Source organism: Triturus cristatus, chromosome 2_2 (assembly GCF_964204655.1).
Source record: "Triturus cristatus chromosome 2_2, aTriCri1.1, whole genome shotgun sequence".
In the NCBI taxonomy this organism is placed as follows: Eukaryota; Metazoa; Chordata; class Amphibia; order Caudata; family Salamandridae; genus Triturus; species Triturus cristatus.
Genome location: NC_140582.1, coordinates 8,423,984 through 8,448,103, shown reverse-complemented (window position 1 = coordinate 8,448,103; position 24,120 = coordinate 8,423,984). Strand labels below are relative to the sequence as shown.

Sequence of the window (24,120 nt, the reverse complement as noted above, 5' to 3'; positions counted from 1 at the left end):
CTCCCTCGAAGAAACAAACAGCCACTCGCCTAAGATGGGAGGTGTACCAATAAGTAATCTTTTATATGCCGATGACCTGGTCCTTTTTAGTTTAACACGGGTAGGGCTGCAAAGGCTACTAAACAAACTAGAAATTTACACCACCACGAATGGATTAGAGGTTAATTTAAAGAAAACCCAAGTGGTTACTTTCGGTAGAAACCGTTACCGTGGAGGAGGTTGGCTGTTTAACAACATGAGTCTTACAATAGGAAACTCTTATAAATATCTTGGGGTCAACTTTGACTCCAGGGGCAACTTTAATAAACAGCGTAAGGTCATTTCAGTAAAAGCTATGAATCTACAGGTGAACTTTTGCAAGCTCTCAAGAAATCTGTCTGGCCCAAGTCTGTCCCCATTATTGGAAGTTATGAGAGCAAAAATAGGGCCGACACTGACATACGGTGTTGAGATTTTTAGGGGAAAACTAAACTCCTCTTTTAACCAACATGTGACGAAACTCTACAAAAAAATTCTCCACTTGCCCAAAACTGCCTCTGCCGCACAGATCAGACTCAAATTGGGTTTATTAAATTATGAAATTTCTGCCACTGGAACGTATTTAAACCTGTGCCACAAATTGAGACAAGCAAACATAGGCTCATTGGAGTCCTTAATTTGGTTGGATATCTCCCAGAAAAACCCATGCGGCTCTTATAGTCGTCTTTTTAAGGATTCGATCCAAGAAATGTCTGCAGGTGCATTATGGGAACTCAACCCTAGTAAGTCAGTATTTAAAACTAGCATTAAGAAATACACTCGAATGAGGTCCCTGATTATTGATAAAGCCCAATTTGCCAAACGCAGACATGCATGGGCAACAATGACCTCGTATGGTCGGTTAATCCCCCGCATCCTACCTATCTTGCACTTACACCTAAAAATCAGTTTTATGGCTGCCAGACTGGGCGATTGGCAATTTCTAAAAGAACTGCCCGTCTGGCGCCGTCTGTCAGAGGATGTAATGTGCAGAGGGTGCGGTATGTCGCCTGAAACCCTGGAGCATATAGTATGCCTTTGTCCCTCTTTTATGTCACAACGCAAACGTAAATTGAAAATTGAGTGGAATAGGCTGGGAATCCGGACGTGTAGACAAGCAATTATTGCAGCTTTAACGCCAGAAAACACAGGTCTAAATATTGCTTTTACAACTTTTTTACGACATGCATACCGCACTTTTAGGCAGTAATGAGTTTGGTATGTCATTATGCCTTTTTTAAGAGCTACTCCATTTCATCCTGTAATTTCCCAAATGCTGCTAATATTACTTTTACTTGATTGATGCTTTGCACAATCGGTTGTCATTTTATGAAATATTGGATTGCACTTACGGTTGTCTGTTAAACACCTGAAATCAAATGTATTTTAAACGTTATGCTTGTCATTGTATTTTGCACACCAAGTCCTTTTACCATTTATATACCAGTGAAGCTTTTATTGCAATTTGAAGTTTTTAACAACCACTGCTCTTATGCGAAGGCTTTTTGTTGTTCATTTTTTTTAATAATGTGTATTGCTGTTGTAACTTTGAGGTGCTCTTTTAAGGATATTTTTATATCCAAATAAAGTATATACTTAACATACCATACTTAAGTGAGGCCCACTTGTCTCAATCACTTCTTAACACCTAAGAAGGATGCCCCCCCAGTGCTGTATTATCAGTGTGTAGTTCTGGAAGAGGAGAATACGCACATTTTCATATTGTAGGGGTCCCACAGCGTGGGCTGCTTTCAGAATAGTTTCCTGTCTCTGAAGTTCAGCAAGTGGATCACCAATGGTCTAGGGTGCGATTCCGGAGGCGGTCTCCGCGCTGGGACCCTGTGCACCCATTCTACCTGATAGTGAGGAGAGAGGGCCGTCGGAGCCACCATCTTTGTAAGCCACTGTTCAAAGAAGAGTACTGGTTCCGTGCCCTCTGCACCCTCAGGGAATCCAACAACCCAAAGGCTGTTACGGTGGGAGTCCCACTCGGAGTCTTCTGGACTGGACTTCAACTCATGCACCTTTGATTCCAAAGAGCGGACCGACTGTTGGTTGTAGTTCGACGAGCGTGTTTTTCGCTTGAGTTACTCATCCTGACAGTTTCCTCTGGTCTTCGCAGAGTAAGTTCACCTCAATAGCCACAGCGCCCACTCTGGAATGCAAGTCCTGTCATGATTACACTATGGCCGAAAGGATTTGATAGAACCTGTCCGGTGCGGGAGGGTTATCACTTTTACGTACCTGCGACTCTGGAGAGATCACCTCCTGGCGTCCCAATGAGTGGGTTCTATGGGCTCCGCACTTCCCCATATTTCGTTCTTACTAGGTGGGAGTTTGCTGTAGGTATAGGTGAGCCATGCAAGAGTGGGGGTAAAGGGAGGCCAACAACACAGACCCACACCCAACGGGTGCAGCACATCACTGGTACATCCACAGAGGCAATCGAGGGACACAATCTGAGTGAAGGCGCCATCCCCATGCAGTGCACTCTCCCTGCATAGCAGTGCGCTCTCCCTGCAAATGTCCCGAGGGGGGGGAGAGTTGACACCACAGTCCAAGAGATGGCCTAATTACTGTTTGTCCTGGTGTCTGAGGATGCACTGCTTGTCTTTCAAGCAGTGTAGGCCGGTTGTCCCCTAAGGACCTGCCACACCTCTCATCAGGGTAGTGGACATCAGGTGAAGAGAGGGTCACAAGCAGTCCCCAGTCGTTGTCAACAGGTGTTGGGGTACACCGTGGGAGCCATTCAAGTCAGTCGGTAACAGAACAGGTCCAGTTGGGCCCTGACGGACCAGAGACTGTGGTGAAATGCGGGGGTGGGGGCAAGGGTTGGTCTGCATAGGTAGGAGACTAACCTCACCCCTCCCCTTGTGCTGCAAGTTTGTGGTAGGGAGAGGGGCATGAGTGGTCTAAGCCCCACGCTGCCCTATGATGAACACCATGCGCCACACACCATCATTATCCAGGGCCTTGATGATCCCTGTCCATTCCTCTATCAGTCCCCAGTAGAGGAGGGGCTTTCGCCATCTGTAAAGCTCAGTCCCAGGTGGGAAACTAAAAGACTGCCCAGAAAGCACCCAATAAAGAAGACAGGGGGGTGGGAAGGCACCCACAGCAGTGGCTGCAGGAGGGAGAATATACCCCAAGCATAGGCTGCATCACACCACCGGCACTCAGCCATTTGTACTCACCGCTGCTTCACGGGTTTAGTACCGCAGGTCGACTGGGGGACTCGATGGCTGCAGCCTGTCTCATGGTGGGCGGCGTAAGGAGGATGCAGCCAGAGGGGTTCACCATCTTCACCAGGGGAAGGCAAAACAGATGGCAGTCGTCTCCTCACCTCCGTCCCCACATTCCACTAAATGCAGACCTCGCCAGCGCCCGATCCCTTGTTGCCTCAAATCCCCGTCGGCGGCCCTTGAGCGAGGAGGGTGACACATTCCAATGACACCCAATAGCAAAAAGGCAGGGTCATGCGGGGGGGCAGTGGCCACACTGCAGGAGTGCCCCGACAGGGCACGCCAGCCCACCACACCAGGCCCGCAGCACTCCAGGCAGCCCCTTCTTCATCAAAGGCCCCAGACAGCTGGCCGGAGCAGTTTTCAGGCCCAACAGAATGATTCACACTGAGGCGCTCTCCCACTCCTCTCCGATGTAGTAAAGTAGGAGATATAGTGCAGGATTGCAAATCAATGGCACATGATCAATTTTGATGGATGTTGAGTTTTTCATTGAAGGATGGTTGTTACTGCACTGCTCTTAACTGGCAGAGCCAGCTAGGAATGGTGCTGTATTCAGACTGTATTCAGGCTATTGTAGGCAGGTGGCTACTAGATCCAGCACAAATGTCTCACAATGGTGCCAAATTATGAAAAGTGGCCTAACACCTCCTTGATGCTACTGGATACAGGGTGAAAGCAAAACATGCTCAGGACGTGGGCATGCAAAGAGTAAATGTGCATGCACGCATATGGATGTATGAGCATATTAAAGGCAAGGCTTCATACTACCACATGAGTGGCACATCACAGCTTTGATTTATATAAATAAATTAGTAAGTTTTGTGGGCAATCACTTGATGCTGCTTTTTAAAAATTGTACAAGGTTCAAAATACAAAAGTGAAGAGCGAGAAAAGTGTTAGTAAATGCATACTCTGGCACTTAGATTGGATCAAAACAATTGGATAGAAGACAGGGCAGAGAAGAGAAATAAAAATGAAAAAAATCAGAAGGTGAAGATAGCAGTTAACTATTTTTTTTTTTTGCTCAGGCTAAATGAAACATTTCCTAGCTATAGTAACAGAAAGTTTCAATTCTATTAAGGACTCTGAGGCGAGGATTATGCCTTCTTTCTTCGTTTTATTTAAACAGCAGCCACAACAGGACAACAAAACTTCATTTCCCATCATCCCTGGGAAGGAAGTTAAACAAAAACCATAAGTCCTAGTCCAATCAGGGCCGGCCGTCCTCTTCACAGGGAGTTGTCCATCCTCTCTCTTCCTCTTTCTTCCTGCGACCAAACTGACCACGGAAGATTCTTCAATCCGGTTTTGAAGACTCCTTCACTGCAAATCAGAGAGAGAGCATCATAATAGGCACAGTGAGAATTGTACCATGGAAAAATATCCAAGACACCAAGAGGAACATGAACATACACAAGTAATCACATGCAAGAACATTGGTTAATCATCAGATAAAACCTTCCTACTTACTCCCATAAGCTGATTGAAGAGTCTGGGTGGGTCCTTAATTCTAGGGAGGGCTAATCCTTGCCTCAGAGTCCTTAATAGAATTTAAACTTTCTGTTACAATAGCTAGGCTTTTTTCATTCTATGGCAGGGTTGGAGGCAAGGATAATGCTAGTTTAAAGCTTGTCTACCACCAGGGCCACAATGGAGAAGACTGGTTTAAAGTAGAACCTTTTAAAGGTTGAGTCAGATGACAGTCAGCTGCATACAAAATATCCTCCAAGCGGGCTCCCAAAGCAAAGGTTCTGGAGGCCATTGCATAGTTAAAGTTTGAGCATATGCTCCTCTTTAGCTTGCCATGAAGAACGGTACGAGGGATTGACCCGGGACAGACTTCACGCTGTTATAATATCAGCGTTTATTGTATTCCGTTTGGAGGACCCCTATATTTTATTGTAATGGAATGTATTCTCTGTTCTTCAGAATAACTACTAAGCCTTGAGAAAGCCCTGGTCTTACTTGACCACCTACGGAGAAACACGTGTCGGCTGTTGCACCTCCAGACCACAAATAAAAAAAATCTCTTCTGGACCAATGAGGATGCAACTAATAAAGAATCTTTTAAAAGACAACACAACACTTGCTTTTTAAAAAAAACAAAAGAAACTAAGAAGAAAAACCTTCTGTGTGTTTGAAATTGTTTTTATTATTTAAAAAGGAGCATATGCTCAAACTTTCACAATACAGTTACGGATACGAGGCGGGAAAGGTCCAGTGCCTCAAGCCAAGCTCCTCTAATAATCATTAACAGATGTAGGCCATTTCATCCAGATACAGGTTCCCTGGACCTACCACGCACCTTTGAATATTTGGAGGCCATTGCCCCTCGCACCGAGTGGGCACCAAAACACTTGGTGTCAATGCCCACCTCGTGCACTATCCATCGTACCCATCTGACGATAGTCGGTGAGGAGACCGCCCTGAAAGGTTTCCTCAAGGCAATCAAAAGCTGTCTCTCTCCGTGTGGACGAAGCTCTACAGTAGTGGCCTCGTATGCCTTAATACATCTGACCATGCACAATTTGGGTATATCTGGGAATGCAGGATAGGAGATCACTCTAGAATTGCATTTGGTTCACCTGCTCACATGGAACGTGACCCCATCTGGGGTAAAAGACCGTCCTGAAATATCCAGGGCCCGTACATTGGACACTCTCTTGCAGGAGATCAAAAGAATGGGCAGCTTGTCCGACAATCATTTCCTGGAAAGATATCTATTGCCTGGCCAGTCTGATAAGAGCTTCAAAACCTTATTTACATACCAAAGAGTTGAGTATCTCGGTTACAGGGGAAGGGATAAACATATGCCACGAAGTAGCTTCTTGACAAGGGAGTGTTCCCCCGCCGGAAGACCTGCAATCACAGCATGACCTGTCGAGATTGCGGACCGAAAGGTATTGACAGATCAGTAGGCCAGACACTCTTCCACCAAAGACGCCCAAATATTTAGGATGTGGACAATGTCTATCCCCATAGGATCCAGACTCCGTTGCTGACACCAACCCATCTAGCGAGACCAGGCTGAACGATATCGCTTGACTGTGCTGTCCGCCCAGGCTTTGGATAGAAGGAGCCCAGCGCTGTGTAATAGGACCGGGACCTGCCAACATGACCTTGTAATCTGCCACGCAATAAGCTGGAGGCTGCTGGCTGTCACCATCGGGTGAGGATTCCAGGAGGGATCGGTCAGGAGGAGAGGATTCTTGTGTAGACGGATTGGAGGTTCACAAGAAAGTTCCATCAGAACTGGAAACCAAACTTGCGACCTCCATGTTGGGGTGATCACAACCAGATCCACTTGCTGCCAGCGTACCACAGTCATAAGGCACGTGATCATCGAGAACGGGGGAAAAGCATACCTGTGCTCCGTGGACCAGACTTGGAGAAAGGTGTTGGTTGCCACCGCTCCCGGATCCGGCCTCCATCTGAAGTACCGGGAGAGCTGATTGTCGAGGCGGGATGCAAAAAGGTCTATCGTGAACGTGACCCAAAGGGAGGATAGGGCCTGGAACTTTTCCGTATCTAGCCTCCACAAGCTGGAATCCCGCAGATGGCAAGATCACCTATCCGCCACCTGGTTGGCTGACTCCGGGAGATGCTCTGCCGTCACGGAGACATGATTTTCCAGACAGTATACCCTAAGGTTCTTCGCTAGGTCGGACAGAGCTTTGGATCGCGTGTCCCCCAGGTGGTTGATATAGATACTTTATTAATCAAAACAGGGGGCACTGTTCTGGATGAGGGGTGCAGGTAGTCACCCACTCACTAAAGAGAAAGAGAGAAGTATGAGTGATCCTAGGCTTTATGTGGCCCACGTGTGAGAGCGAAGAGCAAGTCTGGTCTCTTGATGCCCTCACACACCCCGAAGGATGTCATGCTTCATCATCTGGCGTTTTGCTCCTCATCGGGCCGGCACTGCAATGCCCTACGGGTCCCCCGAAGGGTCACTTTAGCGGAGATCTTTTGAGACAAAACGCCGTATGGTGCATGCGGGTGTGTGGTGTGGTTCCTATAAAGATGGTGCAGTGGTGCGTGCAGAGTGAGTCTAAAACTGTCTAAGGGTTGCCCAAAGAGCACTTTTAATGAGGAGGGGCACCCTTGGCAGGCAAAAAAATCCATAGGTCAAGCGTTACCTATATAGGCTTAATGGGCCCTAGGTAACTGATGAGGTCGACATGTTTCGCGCCCATATGGTCCAAACAGATCGGTGGTGCTTCTTCAGGACCAAGCAATTCGTTTAACCCCATTCGCTGCTAGGCCTTTTCCCCCCTGAGCTAAGCCTTTTTTTTGGCTATTTGGGGTAGTGCGTGCTTAGGCCCCTGTAACTTTTTGACCACATAAGGTAACCACGCCAAATTTGCGTCTTTTTCTTCCAACATCAAGGGGATTCTAAAGGTACCCAGGGTTTGTGGATTCCCCTGGACGGGTCCCAGAAATTAGCCAAAATACAGCTACATTTTGGTTTTTTGGAGAAAATGGGAAAAAGGGCTGCAAATGAAAGCGTCTGGGTTTTTCCCTGCAAATGGTATCAAAAAAGGGTTTGTGGGGCTGAAATCACCATTTTCCCAGCTTTTAGGGAATGACAGGCGTTTGTCAAAAAACCAACATTTTTTACACAGATTTGGCATTTTTCTGGGACATAGCCTATTTTTGCTATTTTTTGTGCTTTCAACCTCCTTCCAGTTAATGGTAGAAATGGGTGTGAAAGCAATAATGGATCCTGGAAAAAGGATTTTAGAAAAGTAGACAAATTTCTGAATTCAGCAAGGGGTCGTTTGTGTAGATCCATCAAGGTTTCTTCATAGAAACTAACAGTTAAATATAGGAAAAATTGAAAATTAGTTGAAAAAAACAGCCTTTTGTGTCAACGTTTTCACCTGTAACTTCTTCGAATTATGACAGCTCTTTGAAAGCAATATACTGTTACATCCGCTGGACCTTACTGGTTGTGGGATATATAGGACTTGTAGGTTCACCAAGAACCCGACGAACCCAGAGTCAAAAACTGAGCAGCAATTTGCAATGGCTTTTTATTATGTACCGGGTATATAGCAATTATTGTGGGAAAATGAATACATGGAAAAATTGGTATGAAAGACACCTATGTATTTCTGAAATGGGAACAAATTATAGAGTTTAGAAACAGTAGATATTTACACATTTTCGAAATTGGGAATACTAGCATGACAATTATCGGTCATTTTTCAAAATGACTTCTTTTTTACACAATGTCTTTCATTTGGAAGGCAGAAATGCATCAAAAGTCAATAGATAATAACAGTTGCTTTACAAATCTGAATTACCCTAAGTCTCCCGATAAAAATGGTACCTCACTTGTGTGGGTAGGCAAAGTGCTCAAGACAGGAAATGGCTCAAACCCAACGTGAACACACCACATTTTCACAATGAAAAATTACCCTTATTTTTCAAAGTGCCTAGCTGTAGTTTTTGAACCCTAGCTCTGCCGGCACCTAGGGAAACCTAGCAAACCTATACATTTTTGAAAACTAGACACCCAGGGGAATCCAGGATGGGGTGACTTGACTGCCTCCCACCAGGTTCTGTTACCTAGAATCCCTTGCAAACATAAAAGATTGTCCAAAAAACACATTTTCCCCACAATTCTTTGGTTTAAAGTTCTGGAATCTGCGTGGATCCACAAATTTCCTCCCACCCAGCGTTCCCCCAGGTCTCCCAATAAAAATGGTACCTCACTTGTGTGGGTAGGCATATTGGCTGCAACAGGAATGGCTCAAATCGTACTGTGGAGACTTCAAAATTACCTATAGCAAAACTACCTGGTTTTGGGGGCGGGGGCACCTGAAATTTTGGCCCCGGGCTCGGCGGCCATCTTGGGAAAGTACCAAACCCAAACATTACTGAAAACTAGACACCCGGGGAGTCCAATGAGGTATGGCTTGCGTGGATCCCCCAACGTTTTCCTACCCAGAATGCCATTCAAACCTCAAATTTAGCTGAAAAAAACACATTTTCCTTTTTTTTTTGTGTGGAATCACCGTGCTGGCACAAATATCCAACCCCACAGCGTTCCCCTTAATGTCCCGAGTAAATTGATACCTCACTTGTGTGGATCCACGCAGATTCCAGAACTTTCCCACACAGAAATCTGAGAAAAAAGCTAAATTTTCAGCAATATTTGAGGTTTCCAGGGGATTCTGGGTAGGAGAATGATGGGGGACCCACGCAAGCCATACCTCGCTGGACTTTCCAGAAATGTGTGGGTTAGGTAGGTTTCCCTAGATAGCTGCCGAGCCCCGGGCGAAAAACTCATGGGACCCCCATGCAGAACCAGGTTGGTTTGTGATCGGTAATTTTGATGTCGCCTCAATAGGTTTTGGGCCCTTACCTTTCGCGGGTCCTTGACCCACCCACACAAGTGAGGTACCATTTGTATCGGGAGACCTGGGGGAACGCTGGGTGGGAGGAAATTTGTGGATCGACGCAGATTCCAGAACATTCCCACACAGAAATGTGGGGGAAAAAAGTGAATTTTTCGGCAACATTTGAGGTTTGCAGGGGATTCTGGGTAGGAGAATGATGGGGGACCCACACAAGCCATACCTCACTGGACTCCCCCGGGTGTCTCGTTTCCAGAAATGTGTGGGTTAGGTAGGTTTCCCTAGATGGCCACCGAGCCCCAGGCCAAAACCTCATGGGACCTCCCTTGCAAAACCAGGTTGGTTTGTGATAGGTAATTTTGATGTTGCATCAATAGGTTTTGGGCCCTTCCCTGCCGCGGGTACTTGGCCCACCCATACAAGTGAGGTACCATTTCTATTGGGATACTTGGAGAAATGCTGGGTGGTTGGAATTCTGTTGTTACTTTCTGCAGTGTGAACATTTGGGCACAATAATGCAAGGAAAATGTCACAGTCACATTTTGAGGTTTGCAGGACATTGTGGGTAAGGTAACTTGTTGGGATCCACAAGAGAGACCTCACCATGCATTCCCATGGGTGTTTAGTTTACGACAAAAACTACAGTTGTTAGGTTATTCTTAGATGAAATGTACAGCTTAGCAGAGAGACAAAACAGACTAAGATTACTGCACAGCCATCTATTCCTCAAGCACACATTTATACTGGTTGGATTTGGCACGAGGGCGAGTGATGGTTCAGTATATAAAATTGTATTAACAAGAGATTTCACAAAAATGAAATGCACTGTCAATAAATGAATGGACAAAAAACGGAACCAAACACTGAACCAGTGACTCGCAGCTCGTTAGCTGTAAAGCCACTTCAAGGCACAAACTGCTTTACAGGCGATTCACACACCTTTCATACATGACCCACACAAGGCCATTCACACCACCAGGCACAAAACTAACACATTACAACATTCACAAAAGGACAAGGTACACCCTGCTTAACAAAATCAGAAAAGACACATTTTTAAGCACAACCACCTATTCCTCAAGCACACACACATACTGGTTGGATTTGGCACGAGGGCAAGTGATGGTTCAGTATATACAATTTTATTACCAAGAGAGGACACAAATGAAATGCACTGTCAATAATTGAATGGACAAAAAACTGAACCAGTGACTCGCAGCTCGTGAGCTGTAAAGCCACTTCAAGGCACCAACCGCTTTACAGGCCATTCACACACCTTTCGTACATGATACCCACAAGACCATTCACACCACCAGGCACAAAACCAACACATTACAACATTCACAAAAAAGGTACATCCTGCTTGACAAAAACAGAAAAGACAAATTTTTATGCACAACCACCTATTCCTCAAGCACACATATACACTGGTTGGATTTGGCACGAGGGTGAGTGATGGTTCAGTATATACAGTTGTATTAACCAGAGATTTCACAAAAATGAAATGCAATGTTAATTGAAAGGACGAGAAACTGAACTGTTGACTCACAGCTCGTGAGCTGTAAAGCCACGAAAAGGCACCAACCTCTTTACAGGCCATTCATACACCTTTCATACGTGTGACACATACAAAACCATTCACAACCATAGCCGCAGGTCCAGCACATTACAACACACACACCAGCAGACAGCGCCATTCAGGGGCCCATCACTTTCACACGCCCACATTCCTGACACAGCAACCACACCAGCTCATGGATTGCGTTGAGTGGCGTTTAGCTAGCAGTGTGTGTAGTGACCAGCAGCTAGTCACTACTCACACACCGCCAGCCGAGCACCAGTCCACGCACACCACCAGCCAAGCGCCAGTACAAACACACCGCCAGCCAAGCGCCAATCCAAACACACCGCCAGCCAAGCGCCAGTGCAAACACACCGCCAGCCAAGCGCCAGTGCAAACACACCGCCAGCCAAGCGCCAATCCAAACACACCGCCAGTACAAACACACCGGCATTCAAGCGCCAATCCAAACACACCACCAGCCAAGCGCCAGTCCACACACACCGCCAGCCAAGCGCCAGTCCATGCACACCGCCAGCCAAGCGCCAGTACAAACACCACCAGCCAAGCGCCAGTCCATGCACACCACCATCACATTTAGGATTTTTTCATAAATAAGAAAACACAAACAAATTGCAAATAGATACAAATCTACTAACACAAAATCTGAAACTAAATACACTACACAAATTCCAACCTTGAAACTGAACAAAAAATATTAAACAATAGAGGCCAGGCAGTTCACTTTACCACTCATGGATGCTCCCAAAAATTAATTTGCGTGTGGTACATTCTAAAACAAGTAGGCACACACAGCCCAGGGTTAGGAGGACACTAGGGGCAGTACATACGAGTCTCCTTCTGCGTACCTCTTCGCCAACAGACTCTACATCTCCTACTGGGAGAGTCTTTTGAGGGTGTGGAAGGAATGTGATCAGGAAAGTGGCGATCTTTCAATCTAGCAACATCCTCCACCAATCCAACTCTAGGAACACTTGCCTGTTCCACTAAAACAAGGCTGCCTATTACAGACTCCTGAAAATTAGCAAAAGTCATCTTTGACTCAGGACAAAATCCTGGAATACAACAAAAGCATTAAAGTTTGCCAAGTGGAAAGGAACGCGTTACTTACCTGTAACTGCGGTTAACCAGTGTTGGTATCTTTCATAGATTCACATGCCTGAATCATTCCCCGTCGTCGGGATGGGAGTCCCCGGTACATAAATAAAGTAATGTCTCACTAGACATATAGAGTAATAGACCAAAGGCCTCACATTAGTAACATATCCACGTCCTTTTGTAAAAAAGGACAAAACTTTGGAGAGTAACCAATCAGCTATCACCACCCTCTAGAAACTTCCTGGAAGGAGCTCTACTCCCTCAGATTTTCGTAAGCACAGTCCTAAGTAGTTGTATCACTGAGAGACCCAAGAGAGTCCTTCCAGGGGAGGTGGGTGGGTTGCATGTGAATCTATGAAAGATACCAACACTGGATAACTGCAGTTACAGGTAAGTAACGCGTTCCTTATCCAGTATTCGTGTATCTTTCATAGATTCACATGCCTGAATCAGAATAGTAAGCAATGAGAAGCACATTTCGAAAGGTACAGTATATATAAATTCACCAGATAACAACATATCAATGTGAACATAGAAAGTACCAAAAAGCAATGACATAGCAGAGGTATAAAACACAATAGCGAAATGTGCTTATAGAAGAAAGGATGGTGGGATGAAAGGAAGGGCTCACCTCTAATGAAATAGATGACGGAGCACCGCTTGACCCACTGCAGCGTCTTTCATGAGTTTCGTATCCAGGCAGTAATGCTTGGTAAATGTATGCGGCGTCTTCCATGTTGCCACTCTGCAAATGTCCGCAATGGGCACACCTGCAAAAAGTGCCATTGAAGTAGAGATTGCCCTCGTGGAATGGGCTCGAACTGCGGAGAGCAGGGGCTGCCCCGCTTGCTGGTGACAAAAAGTAATAGCTGCGGAGATCCAGCGAGATATACTTTGTTTAGTGAGTGGAGACCTTTCCTAGGTCGACTGTAAGCCACAAAGAGTTGGTTGGATTTGCGGAATGTCTTTGTCTGGTCAATGTAGAATTTCAGGCAGCGTTTAAGGTCTAAAGAATGCAGAGTTTTTTCTGCCACTGTTTGAGGATTTGGAAAGAAGGAGCGCAACACAATAGGCTCATTGAGATGGAAGTGTGACGGAACCTTAGGGATAAACTTCGGATTCGTGTGAAGTATGACCCTGTCGTGTTTGAACTGAAGGAAAGAGTCTTGAATTGAGAAAGCATGAAGTTCACTTACTGGCCTTGCCGAGGTAAGGGCTGGAAAGAGCGCTGTTTTACCAGGAGAGATACTTGAGATCCGCTCTGTGTATTGGCTCAAAAGGGTGTTTCATAAGTTGAGCCAGAACCGTGTTGAGTTGCCATGCAGGAGGTAAAGTCTTTACCGGAGGGAATGTTCTAAACAGGCCTTTAAGGAATTGTTTAATCAACCGATGAGACCACAGAGAAGGGCCTGCAGAGGATCTCCTAATACGGGATATTGCTGCCAGATGGACTTTAATGGAGGCATGAGCAAGACCAGATTTTGCCAGATGAAGAAGGTAAGGCATTATTTGCCCTGGAGAGGATGAAAGAGGGTGTATTTTGTTTGACTTGCACCAGATACAGACCCTCTTCCATTTTAAGGAATATGTTTTGGTAGTACTATCTGCTCGAGCCCGAGCCAGAACTGCTCTACAGTCCGGAGGGATGTCTAGACCCTGGAACTCTCTGAACTCAGGAGCCAAGCTGATAATCTGAGAGATGCTGGATCCGGATGCTGGACTTGTTGGTGGTTCATAGTGAGGAGAGAGGGAAGCGGTTTCAACCGGATCGGCGGTTCCCGGGAGAGAAGGTGAAGCTCCGTGAACCAGTGTTGGCGTGGCCAAGCTGGAGCTATCAAGATGAGCGTGCAAGGTTCCGCTTTCAATTTCCTGAGCACCAAAATCAGGGGAATTGGTGGAAAAGCGTATGCAAAGACGTTGCACTATGCGATAAAAAACGCATTCCCTAGAGATCCCTTCTGGGGATGCCAGCTTGTGAAGTGTTGGCATTTGGCGTCCTGCTGGGTAGCAAAAAGGTCCAGAAGAGGGGTGCCCCATTGAGAGAATATGCGGTCGAGGGTCCGCTGATTCAACTCCCACTCGTGACATGCTGTCTGTTGTCTGCTCAAAGAGTCGGCCAGAACGTTGTGTGTTCCTGGAACATACTCTGCTCGAAGAGAAATGTTGTGAAGGAGCAACCAGTTCCAGATTTTTTGCGACTCGTGAGAGAGTGTTAGAGAACGAGTCCCTCCCTGCTTGTTTAAATAGTGCATTGTCGTGGTATTGTCGGTCCGTACAAGCACTCGAGAATTCCTGATTCATGGTAGAAATGCCAAAAGAGTGAGATACACTGTTCAGAGCTCCAGAAGATTTATGTGGAGTTTCCTTTCGGAAAGGGACCATTTGCCGCTGATCTGGAGTTCTTGAAGGAAGGCTCCCCAACCTTCCAGGGATGCATCCGCTGTGATGGTATGTGGAGAAGCAGGAAGCAAGAGAGGCAAGCCTTGAGAAAGGTTCTGAGGGCAAATCCACCACCGTAGAGCCTTTTTCATCAGAGGGGTCACCTGGATGACATTGTCGAATGACCCCGTACATTGGACCCACTCAGCTGAAAGCGCTTCTTGAAGAGGTCGCATGTGAAGGCGACAGTGTGGAACTAGTAGAATGCAGGAAGACATCATCCCGAGAAGGGATTTGAAAAGGCGCACAGTAGGAGTCTTTTTGGAGCGTATGTGAAGCGCCAAGGAAGGAAGTTTGTCTTTTCGCTCTTGTGAAGGAAACGCTTTCCTTTGGAGCATGTCGAGAGTAGCACCCAGGAAAGTTATGCGCTGGGAAGGCTGAAGGACGGACTAGTCCTGATTGAGAGTAAGCCCCAAACAATCGAAAAGCCTTAGACAGGCATTGGAAGACCTAGTCGCGCCTTCTAGAGAGGGTGCTTTGACGAGCCAGTCGTCCAGATATTAAAAAACCTGATGGTGTTGTTGTCAGATATATGCAGCCACCGGAGAAAGGCATTTTGTAAAAATGCGTGGTGCCGATTTGAGTCCGAACGGCAGGACACAAAATTGATAATGCCTGCCAGCTACTGCGAATCTCAGAATTTTTTTGTGGTTGCGGTGGATCGGGATGTGAAAATAGGCATCCTGAAGGTCTAAAGACACCATGTAGTCGTCCGCATTGAGTAGCTGTAGTACTTCCTGTATGGTGACCATACGAAACGACTGTTTTTTCAAGAATTTGTTGAGGTTCCAGGAGCAGAGCATGCAGATTTTTGTGAAGCATAGGACAGGGAGGGGTTTGGGGAGGAATTTGAATGAATTCTAGTGAATGTCCTAATTGAACCAGTTGCAGAACCCAACGGTCCGTTGTTATTTGCTTCCAATTTTTTAGAAAGTGGGAAATTCTTCCTCCAACCTTGGAGGGCAGAGAGGAGTTGGAGACCGGTGGTAGTGGGAAGTCATTGTCGCCGAGCAGCGTCTTTCTGTCGACCTCCTTTGCCACGAAAGGAAGATTTAGTGTAGGTGGATTGCTGTTGACATTGCTGGTATTGTGGCCGATATTGCTGAGTGGAAGAGAAGGAAGATCGGTGTTGGTAATCACCTCTGGTAGACGTTTGACCTCTCCCCCTTGAGCCTCGAAAAGATGGGGTCTTGAATTGGAGGGTACCCAAAGCCCTAGCCGTGTCGGTATCCTTTTTAATACCTTGCAGAGCTTCGTCGATGTGTATCCCAAAAAGAAGCTGACCATCGTATGGCATGTCTAAAACTTTTGTTTGTACCTCCGGTCGGAATGAAGTCGCCTTCAACCAACCCTGGCGCCGTAGTAAAGCTGCGCCCGCGATTTGGCAAAACCCAGTAGAGGCGATATCCATCGCACAGTCTATAATCTCTGATGCAGACCGCTCACCCTCCAGCAAGATTTTCTTTGCCTCTTCCTTCGAGTCCTCTGGCAAGGCCGCAAGGTATGGAGCAATATCTGCCCACATCTGCCTGTTATAACATCCTAACAGTGCCAAGGAATTGGATGCACACACTGTTAATGCAGACATGGATGAGAAGCGTTTGCCAATATTGTCCAGCCGTCTACCCTCTTTGTCCGGAGGAGCCGTCAGCAAAGCGGAAGGATTTTTTGATTTCCGCTGAGCAGCTTGTGTAATGACGGAGTCCGGTTTAGGATGGCCGGTCAGGCAAGCCGGAGCAGTATCTGGAGCCCTATATTTCTTATCCAGACGAGACAATACTGGAGGCACCGAGGAAGGGTTCTGCATGATCTTAACACCCTGATGCCATATGTAGTCTATAATAGGGATAGATCTAATCAATTTTTTAAAAGGCTCTTTAAAATCGTAGAGGAAGCAATCCTGTTGTTGTGAGGACATAGGTATTTGGAAGCGCTGCGCCGCTCTTTCCACTATGTTGTGAAAGGCTCCAATGTCCTCCAGAGGCGAGTCAGCTGGGGCAGGCACGGGAGAAGCTGGACAGGTTAGTATGTAATCGTCCCACTCGTCACGAGTAGGATGGGAATCCTGAAGTTCCCCTTCTTCTTGTTGATCCTCCTCCTCATCGTCTGTAGAAAGTGGAGGTGGTGATGTGACAGGCTCAGACTGTAAGCTTAACGGAGGAGGTCGTGGTCTTGGTGGTGGAGACACAACCTGAAGCGGAGATGTTGCAGACGTTGGAAATCTCTGCTTATAGTCCGAAATGAGGAACTGCAGGTCAGAGACCAGGGATGCAGGCAAACAAACCATGGGAGGTGGAGGCGGATGGCATTCCTCAGGACAAACCGCCTGATCTTCCTGCCCTTGATCATCATAGTCTGAACTGTCCCGGTATTTAACGTTCAGTTGCGATGGGCTGGTCGCCGTTCTGAACATACTGCCATCATCAGAGTCTTCTTCCTCCAAAAGATGTGCTGGAGGCAAGAGCTGGACTCTACTAGGGGAGGTCAGGGCTGGCATTAACGTACGTTTCGTGATTTTTAGGTGCACATACGTACTTTGTAGGTCAGAATCTGCTGCTGTCGACGGTCCCGTAGACGGTGAAGCGCCGACGGGTACCATGGTAGATTGAGGTCCCGTCGTCAGAGCTGTCGTCGACGGTGTCGTCGTCGATGAAGGAGTCGTCGTCGACTGAGTCCTCGTCGACGATGTTGTAGATGTTGACGGGACAGTCTTAGTCGACGGTGTCGTCGTCGACGCTGTCGTCTGCGATCTTAGTGTCGATGGCAGTTTGGACGTCGATGATGTCTTTTTTATTTTTAGCGACGAGACAGACCTACCGGCCGTCGACGATGGAGTTTTCGTCGTCGACGTTGATAGTGAATATGACGCGACAGAAGTTGAAACTGTCGTCATCAACGAGGTCACATTCAATGCGTAGATGGAGATTTCCTCGTCCAAGCCACCGTCGACGAGGCCATGGTCGACTGGGTGGAAGAAGGCTTTTTGAAGGCATGAAGATCTTCCTGAGGAGAAACCTTCGCTGGATGAGTCTTAGGAAGGACCTCTGAAGACTTTTTATGCGCCTTCTTTTGAGGTGGCTGTGACGAAGGGCCTGGAGAAGCCACCCTTGGTCTTTTCTGAGAGGACTGTGAAGATATGGACGAGCCCTCACTTTCCTCAGAAGACAGTACTGGGTCTTTGTCTTTAAGCCTCTGCAGCCAAATTAAGAGGCGTCCCTCACGATCTTTGAGGGTCTTGGAGGAAAAGGTATGACATACCTTACAATCCTTTGAAGAGTGGTTCGGATAAAGGCAGTAGAGACAGTCTTTGTGTTGATCGTCCACATGAAGTCTCTTTTTTCCACAGGAAGCACAAGACCTAAAAAGGCCCTTCTTCGGAGTATCTGCCATGAAGAACTGAAGAACTTCACCCAGAAGATGGAAATTTGAAGAAAGAAACACTGGTAATCCAGAAACAAGGAATGCTGAGCAAAAATCTGAGGGACTAGAGCTCCTTCCAGGAAGGTTCTAGAGGGTGGTGATAGCTGATTGGTTACTCGCCAAAGTTTGGTCCTTTTTTACAAAAGGACGTGGATATGTTACTAAGGTGAGGCCTTTGGCCTATTACTCTATATGTCTAGTGAGACATTCCTTTATTTATGTACAGGGGACTCCCATCCAGACGACGAGGAATGATTCAGGCATGTGAATCTATGAAAGATACCCTAATACTGGATGAAGATGGATAGCCAACTTCTTATACCAAATGTAAGCCTTACGAAGAGCAGCGTAAGGTTCCAAACTCTGATCTACTCTGTCAACATCACCCGTGTGCCTATTATAGTCTAAAATGCACACAGATTTGCGCACTTCAGCAACTTGACCCCAAACAGTCACAGGTAAAGTGCTTTCATCATGGATGGTAGTCAGCATGTAGACATCTCTCCTGTCTGAAAATGTCACAGCTAGAAGCTCCTCGCAACGCAACGCACTGCACTGTCCCCGCACAAGCTTTTGACAAACAAGTTATTTTGGGAAACCTTTACGGTTAGAGCGTATTGTGCCACAAGCAACAGTGTCCACGTTGGCCAATTCCCTGAACAACCGCACACCAGTGTAGAAGTTAGCTACATATTAATGGTGACCTTTGTTAAAAAATCCTCTACCATGTTCCCACACAATTTTCTCAGTCACCCAAAAGTGGAGGGACAACCAGGGGGATTAATCCTGGATTCCTTACCGGTATACACCCTGAAATTAGAGACATATCCAGTCCTACTGTCACACAGCATATACAGCTTAATTCCATAGCGTGCCCTCTTACTAGGAATGCATTGCCAAAAAACCAAGCGGCCCTTGAACAACACCAAAGACTGATCCACTGCTATTTCTTTCCCTGGAGCATGGATCACAGAAAATCCATCAACAAAGTGATCAATGACAGGCCGAATCCTAAAAAGACGGTCACAATCAGGGTGATCTCGTGGCAACCCTAAACCATTATCGACAAAATGCATCATCCGAAGCAGAAGCAAATACCTATCATGACTCATGCCTGCCGGAAATATAGCAGTTGCCATCAAGGGACTAGTAGACCAATATGAAGACACTGATGGCTTCCTTATCAAGCCCATCAAAAAAGTTAAACCCAAGAACTTCTTCATCTCTTTCAGATTTGTGGGAGTCCACCGGTTAGCTCTAGAGTGGGGCTTAAGGCTGGCACTGTTGTCCCTCAAAAACTGTTTGGCATACAAATTAGTCTGCTCAACGATCTCTGCCAAAAATACATCATCCATAAGCAACTGAAAAAAAAAATTATCGGCAAAAAGTTTTCAGTATTCACCCTACACTCTGGAACACAAGTAACGTCTGACAATGCCTTGCAGCCCCAGGCTGTAGCCCAGATGCCTCTTGCCGCACTATCGGCACATCAATGTCCTCCTCTAACACAGGCACTTCATACACACTAAGAGTAGCTTCATCCGCACTGAGAGTAGCTTCATCATCCGATGATGCCATGTGGAGAGAAAACTCACTGCCTAAAGCTTCTCCCCTTCCACCTCTGCCTCAGAATCAGAGTCAGTCTCTGGACCATGGTCAGAGGAAGACTCAAAAAGCATACCAACAGCCTGCTGAGCAGTAATCCTGTGGCTAGCCATTATCCTTACTAAGAAAGGAAACTGCACAAACAAGTAAACAACAACCAACACTGTGCAAAATAAGTAAGTAAAAAAAATATGTGCCTTTATCACAAAGATCAATATACTCAAAAACTATACGATTCACTTGAAAGAGACTGCTACACTAACCAGCACCTACTCTGCAGAGAGACAGCAAAAACGATATCCCACTAGAAAAAAAAAACAATTACTCACAAAACAACAAAATACACATCGAGCACAAATGCAAAAAAGGTTTTGACACTCAACAAACAGAAACCAAACATACTGCAATTCTTACACCATTTGCAAAAAACACATTCATGCAGAGAAAGGAAAAAGATTTACATTGTACAAAAAAAAGTCTCTTACCAAACACAAGCAACTACACAAACAGCAGAACCAAAAGTAACGAAACCGCAACCTGGAACAGTATAAAGAGCAAAAGCTTTCAACTAGAACAAAAAGGGAGAAAAAAAGCATTACAATTGCAATTCACAAAAAATAAAGGAATTAACATTATAACACACTATGGGCCTCATGTAGGTAGCCCAATACCGGTCGGTAACGGCCGATTTTCGGTAAATATACCGTTACCGACCGGTATTTAGGCTTTTGCTATGTAGGGGGATAATTTCTGTATTCGGTAATTTACCGAATCGGTAAAATTACCGAATCGGTAATTTTACCGATTCGGTAAATACCGAATACAGAAATGAGATGTAGGGGGACTGTGTGGTGGGTGTGGGGATTCGTTATTTACCACCAACTAATAGTTGGTGGTAAATGACGATTAGGTGTGAAAATGTATTTTTGTGCCCTGTGAAGTGTGCAATGTGGCAGACATACATGCTCCTAGGGCATGTATGTGCGCCACATGTGCACACATGGACGAATCAGGGGTGCAACAGGGTGTCAATGTGACACCCTGCCACCCATGATGATGCCTCCCCCCATTACCGAATCGGTATTTACCGATTCGGTAATGAGGCATACCTTCCCATTGATTCAATCAATGGGAAGGTATGCCTCATTACCGAATCGGTAAATACCGATTCGGTAATTACCGACTTACTCCGATTCGGTAACATTTACAGAATTATTACCTACATACACTTTACCGATTCTTAAATACCGAATCGGTACAATTCGGTATTTAAGAATCGGTAAAGTGTATGCCACCTACATATGGCCCTATGTCACTAACCAATTGGTCAATCTGCCAGATTGGCCTTCTAATAGGGCTGTGCAAAAATGGGGGTGAACTTGCCCAAGGGATCGGGTGAGCTTGTCTGAGGGCGGGGCAGAAAACAGCAGACAGAAATATGCCCCCCTTGCATAAGAAATAAATCCCTGGTGCCTAGTAGGGTTTCCTGCCCTCCCCGCTACCGCCTAGGGCAAAAAGGCCACAAAAAAGGGGCAGATCTGTCCCCAGGAGGGGCAGAAAAAACATTGACCAAATTTATAAAAAAAATCTGCCCCCTGGGAGCGACCCTTGCCCAAGGGGTCGCTTCTATTTTAATTTCAAATACGTCCCTGTTGTCTAGTGGGGTATTCTGCACCCCCTGGGGGCAGAAGCCAAATACACAGTCCGATCTGCCCCCCAGGGGGGGCAGAATACACATTTTTTTTAAAAATGAGGCCCCTGGAAGCAAACCTTCCGCAAGGAGTCACTTCCATTTTTTTTAAAAAAAGATCCCTGGCTCTAGTGGGCTTTTCTTTCCCCCCGGGGCCAGAAACACCAAAAACAAAGGCAAACAGTCCCCGGGGGGGGCAGAAAAGACTTTTAAAAAATGTGCCCCCTAAGGAAGCGACGCTTGCCCAAGGGGTCGCTTCCTTTACATAGTAAAAGGACTCCCTGGTGTCTAGTGGGGTATTATGCCCCCCTGGGGGCAGAAAGGCCAAATACACGGGCCGATCTGCCCCCAGGGGGGACAGAGTACACATTTAAAAAAAAACAGGGGCCTGGAAGTGACCCCCCCCCCCCCGGGCCAGAAACGCCAAAAAACCAAGGCAAACAGTCCCCGGGGGGGCAGAAAAGACTTTTTAAAAAAATGTGCCCCTTAAGGAAGCGACCCTTGCCCAAGGGGTTGCTTCCTTTAGCTAATACAAGTACTCCCTGGTGTCTAGTGGGGTATTGCAGAAAGGCCAAATACACGAGCCGATCTGCCCCCAGGGGGGGAAGAGTAAAAATTAGGGGCCTGAAAGCGACCCTTCCCCAAGGGGTCGCTTCTGTTTTTATAAATAAAACATTCCTGGCTCAAGTGGGCTTTTCTGCCGGGGTCGCTTCCTTTTTAACAAAAAAGCATCCCTGGTGCCTAGTGGGGGCATTCCTGCAGCACGATCGCGATGCAGTGCACAATCGTGTTGCAGGAATGCCCTGTATTGAGACATCAGGGGAGAGGAAATACTCTTTCCTCTCCCCCGATGCCTCAATACTTTAAACACCCCCCCCCCCCCGGCCCCACCGGAGACCAAAACCTACCTCCTCCTGCTTGGGACGCCTGGAAGCAAATGGCTTCTAGGCGTCCCAGCACTTCCTGATGACATTGGCACGCGCTGTGCGCGCTGACGTCGTGGGGAAGCGTGGGGGGGGGTCGGGGTCTGCTGCCATTCCCCTCTGTGGAGGCAAGATCGATGCCCCGGGGGGGAGCGCCAGCGCTTCCCCCAGGGGTTGTGCTCATGATGGAGCGGTTCCGTAATGAGCACAGCCTAACCGATGGTCATGACGGAACCGCTCCGTCATAAGCATCGAAGGGGTTAAATAAGTGTGGTGCAGGTGAAAGTGAATCAAGGGTTACTACCCTCAATGTGTATCCGGGCGTGCACGGTTACAATGTACCCTGCAGATATTAGCCGCTCCAGGATACTACCTAAAACTGATGGGAGAGTTGCTCCATAGGCTAGTAGGAGTCGAGCGCCTGCACCTTACCGGGAGTTTTGCTCAGGTGCTGGCTCTTGTGCACCTACCCCAGCTGTATTCCTGCCTGCATATAGATACTGCCTCTCCATTGTCCATCTTCAAAAGAACACAGGAATTTACCCGGCCCTTGGTCAACATTTGACCGCAAAGGAACCTGCCATCAGCTCTAGGCAGTTGATGTTCTGAAGTGATCCATACGCCTCCAGTGGTAAAATCCCCACAAAAATCCCCCCAGCCCGAACTGCTGGCATCGGACTTGTTCACCAGATTTGGCTGTGAACCGAAAATGGCGCGGCCGTTCCACACCTCCATGTGGGAAAGCCACCACCGAAGCTCCTCTCAGGCCTCATCCAACAGGGGGAACACACAGAGTATGTAAGACCCCGCTGAAGATGAGCTGCCTTTAGCTTTGCAGGGCCCGGAAATGCAGGGGACATGGATAAAGGGCCTGGATCGAGGAAGACAGCAGACCTACCACTCTGGTAATCTGGCGGAGGGAGTTTCTTGACCTCGCCTGCATCCTTCGAACTTCTAGGGGGATTTTCGCCACATTCCTGGATCGAAGACTCAGGGTCGAGTCTCTCGAATAGATCACAAACCCAAGGAAAGTGATTGTCTGGAAAAGATCCAGACACAACTTCCTTTGGTTGTTGACAAACCCCCAAGGATTGTAGAAGATCCACTGCTCTCCTGAGATGTTAGGACAAAGCCCCCGGACATTCGTCCAACATCAGCATGTCCAAGCACACGATCATGCGGACGCACAACGTCCTCAAGGCCTCCACTACTGGTTGGAGGACCTTGGTGAAGCTCCAAGGAGTCAACAACAGGCTGAGGGGGAGATGCAGCGCCCAGGCCCAGGACCAGCCAATCAGAGCAGGGCGGCGGGTGGAAGCAGCGCGAGAGGCACGAGCACTACCCGGCCCCGCCCCCTTACACCGGGCACTTGAAATTGACCTCGCGCCTCCCACTTCGCGGGAGACACAGCGCCCAGGCCCAGGACCAGCCAATCAGAGCAGGGTGGCCGGTGGAAGCAGCGCGAGAGGCACGAGCGCTACCCGGCCACGCCCCCTCATTCCGGATATTGCCAGATGATTCCTCCGGCCCGCGGGACACGCGCGGGCAGCGCCGGGTGAAACCTGGGCAAAGGGCAGGCTGTCTACGGCCATCAGAGGCCGAAAGAGGCCGGGCCGGGCCACCCTCCCAAAGCTCTGCAATGGGTAAGTGCAAACAGGTTACTTTGGAGGCGGAAGGGATGAAAGCGAAGGTTGCCAGAAAATCGGACAGCATAATTTCCTATCTGTCCACTGCA

At 47.3% G+C, this 24,120-nt stretch overlaps 1 protein-coding gene across 1 annotated transcript in view; it reads right to left on the bottom strand.

Annotated features, from left to right (window-relative positions):
• Positions 1–4,407: 4,407 nt before the first annotated feature.
• The window catches only part of LOC146861747 (uncharacterized), a 301,902-nt gene continuing 282,189 nt past the window's right edge, over positions 4,408–24,120 (bottom strand). The window contains exon 2 of the mRNA XM_085643193.1: positions 4,408–4,586. Coding sequence (XP_085499319.1) covers positions 4,561–4,586 — 26 coding nt within the window. The 3' untranslated portion in view covers positions 4,408–4,560. The remainder of the gene's footprint in view (positions 4,587–24,120) is intronic.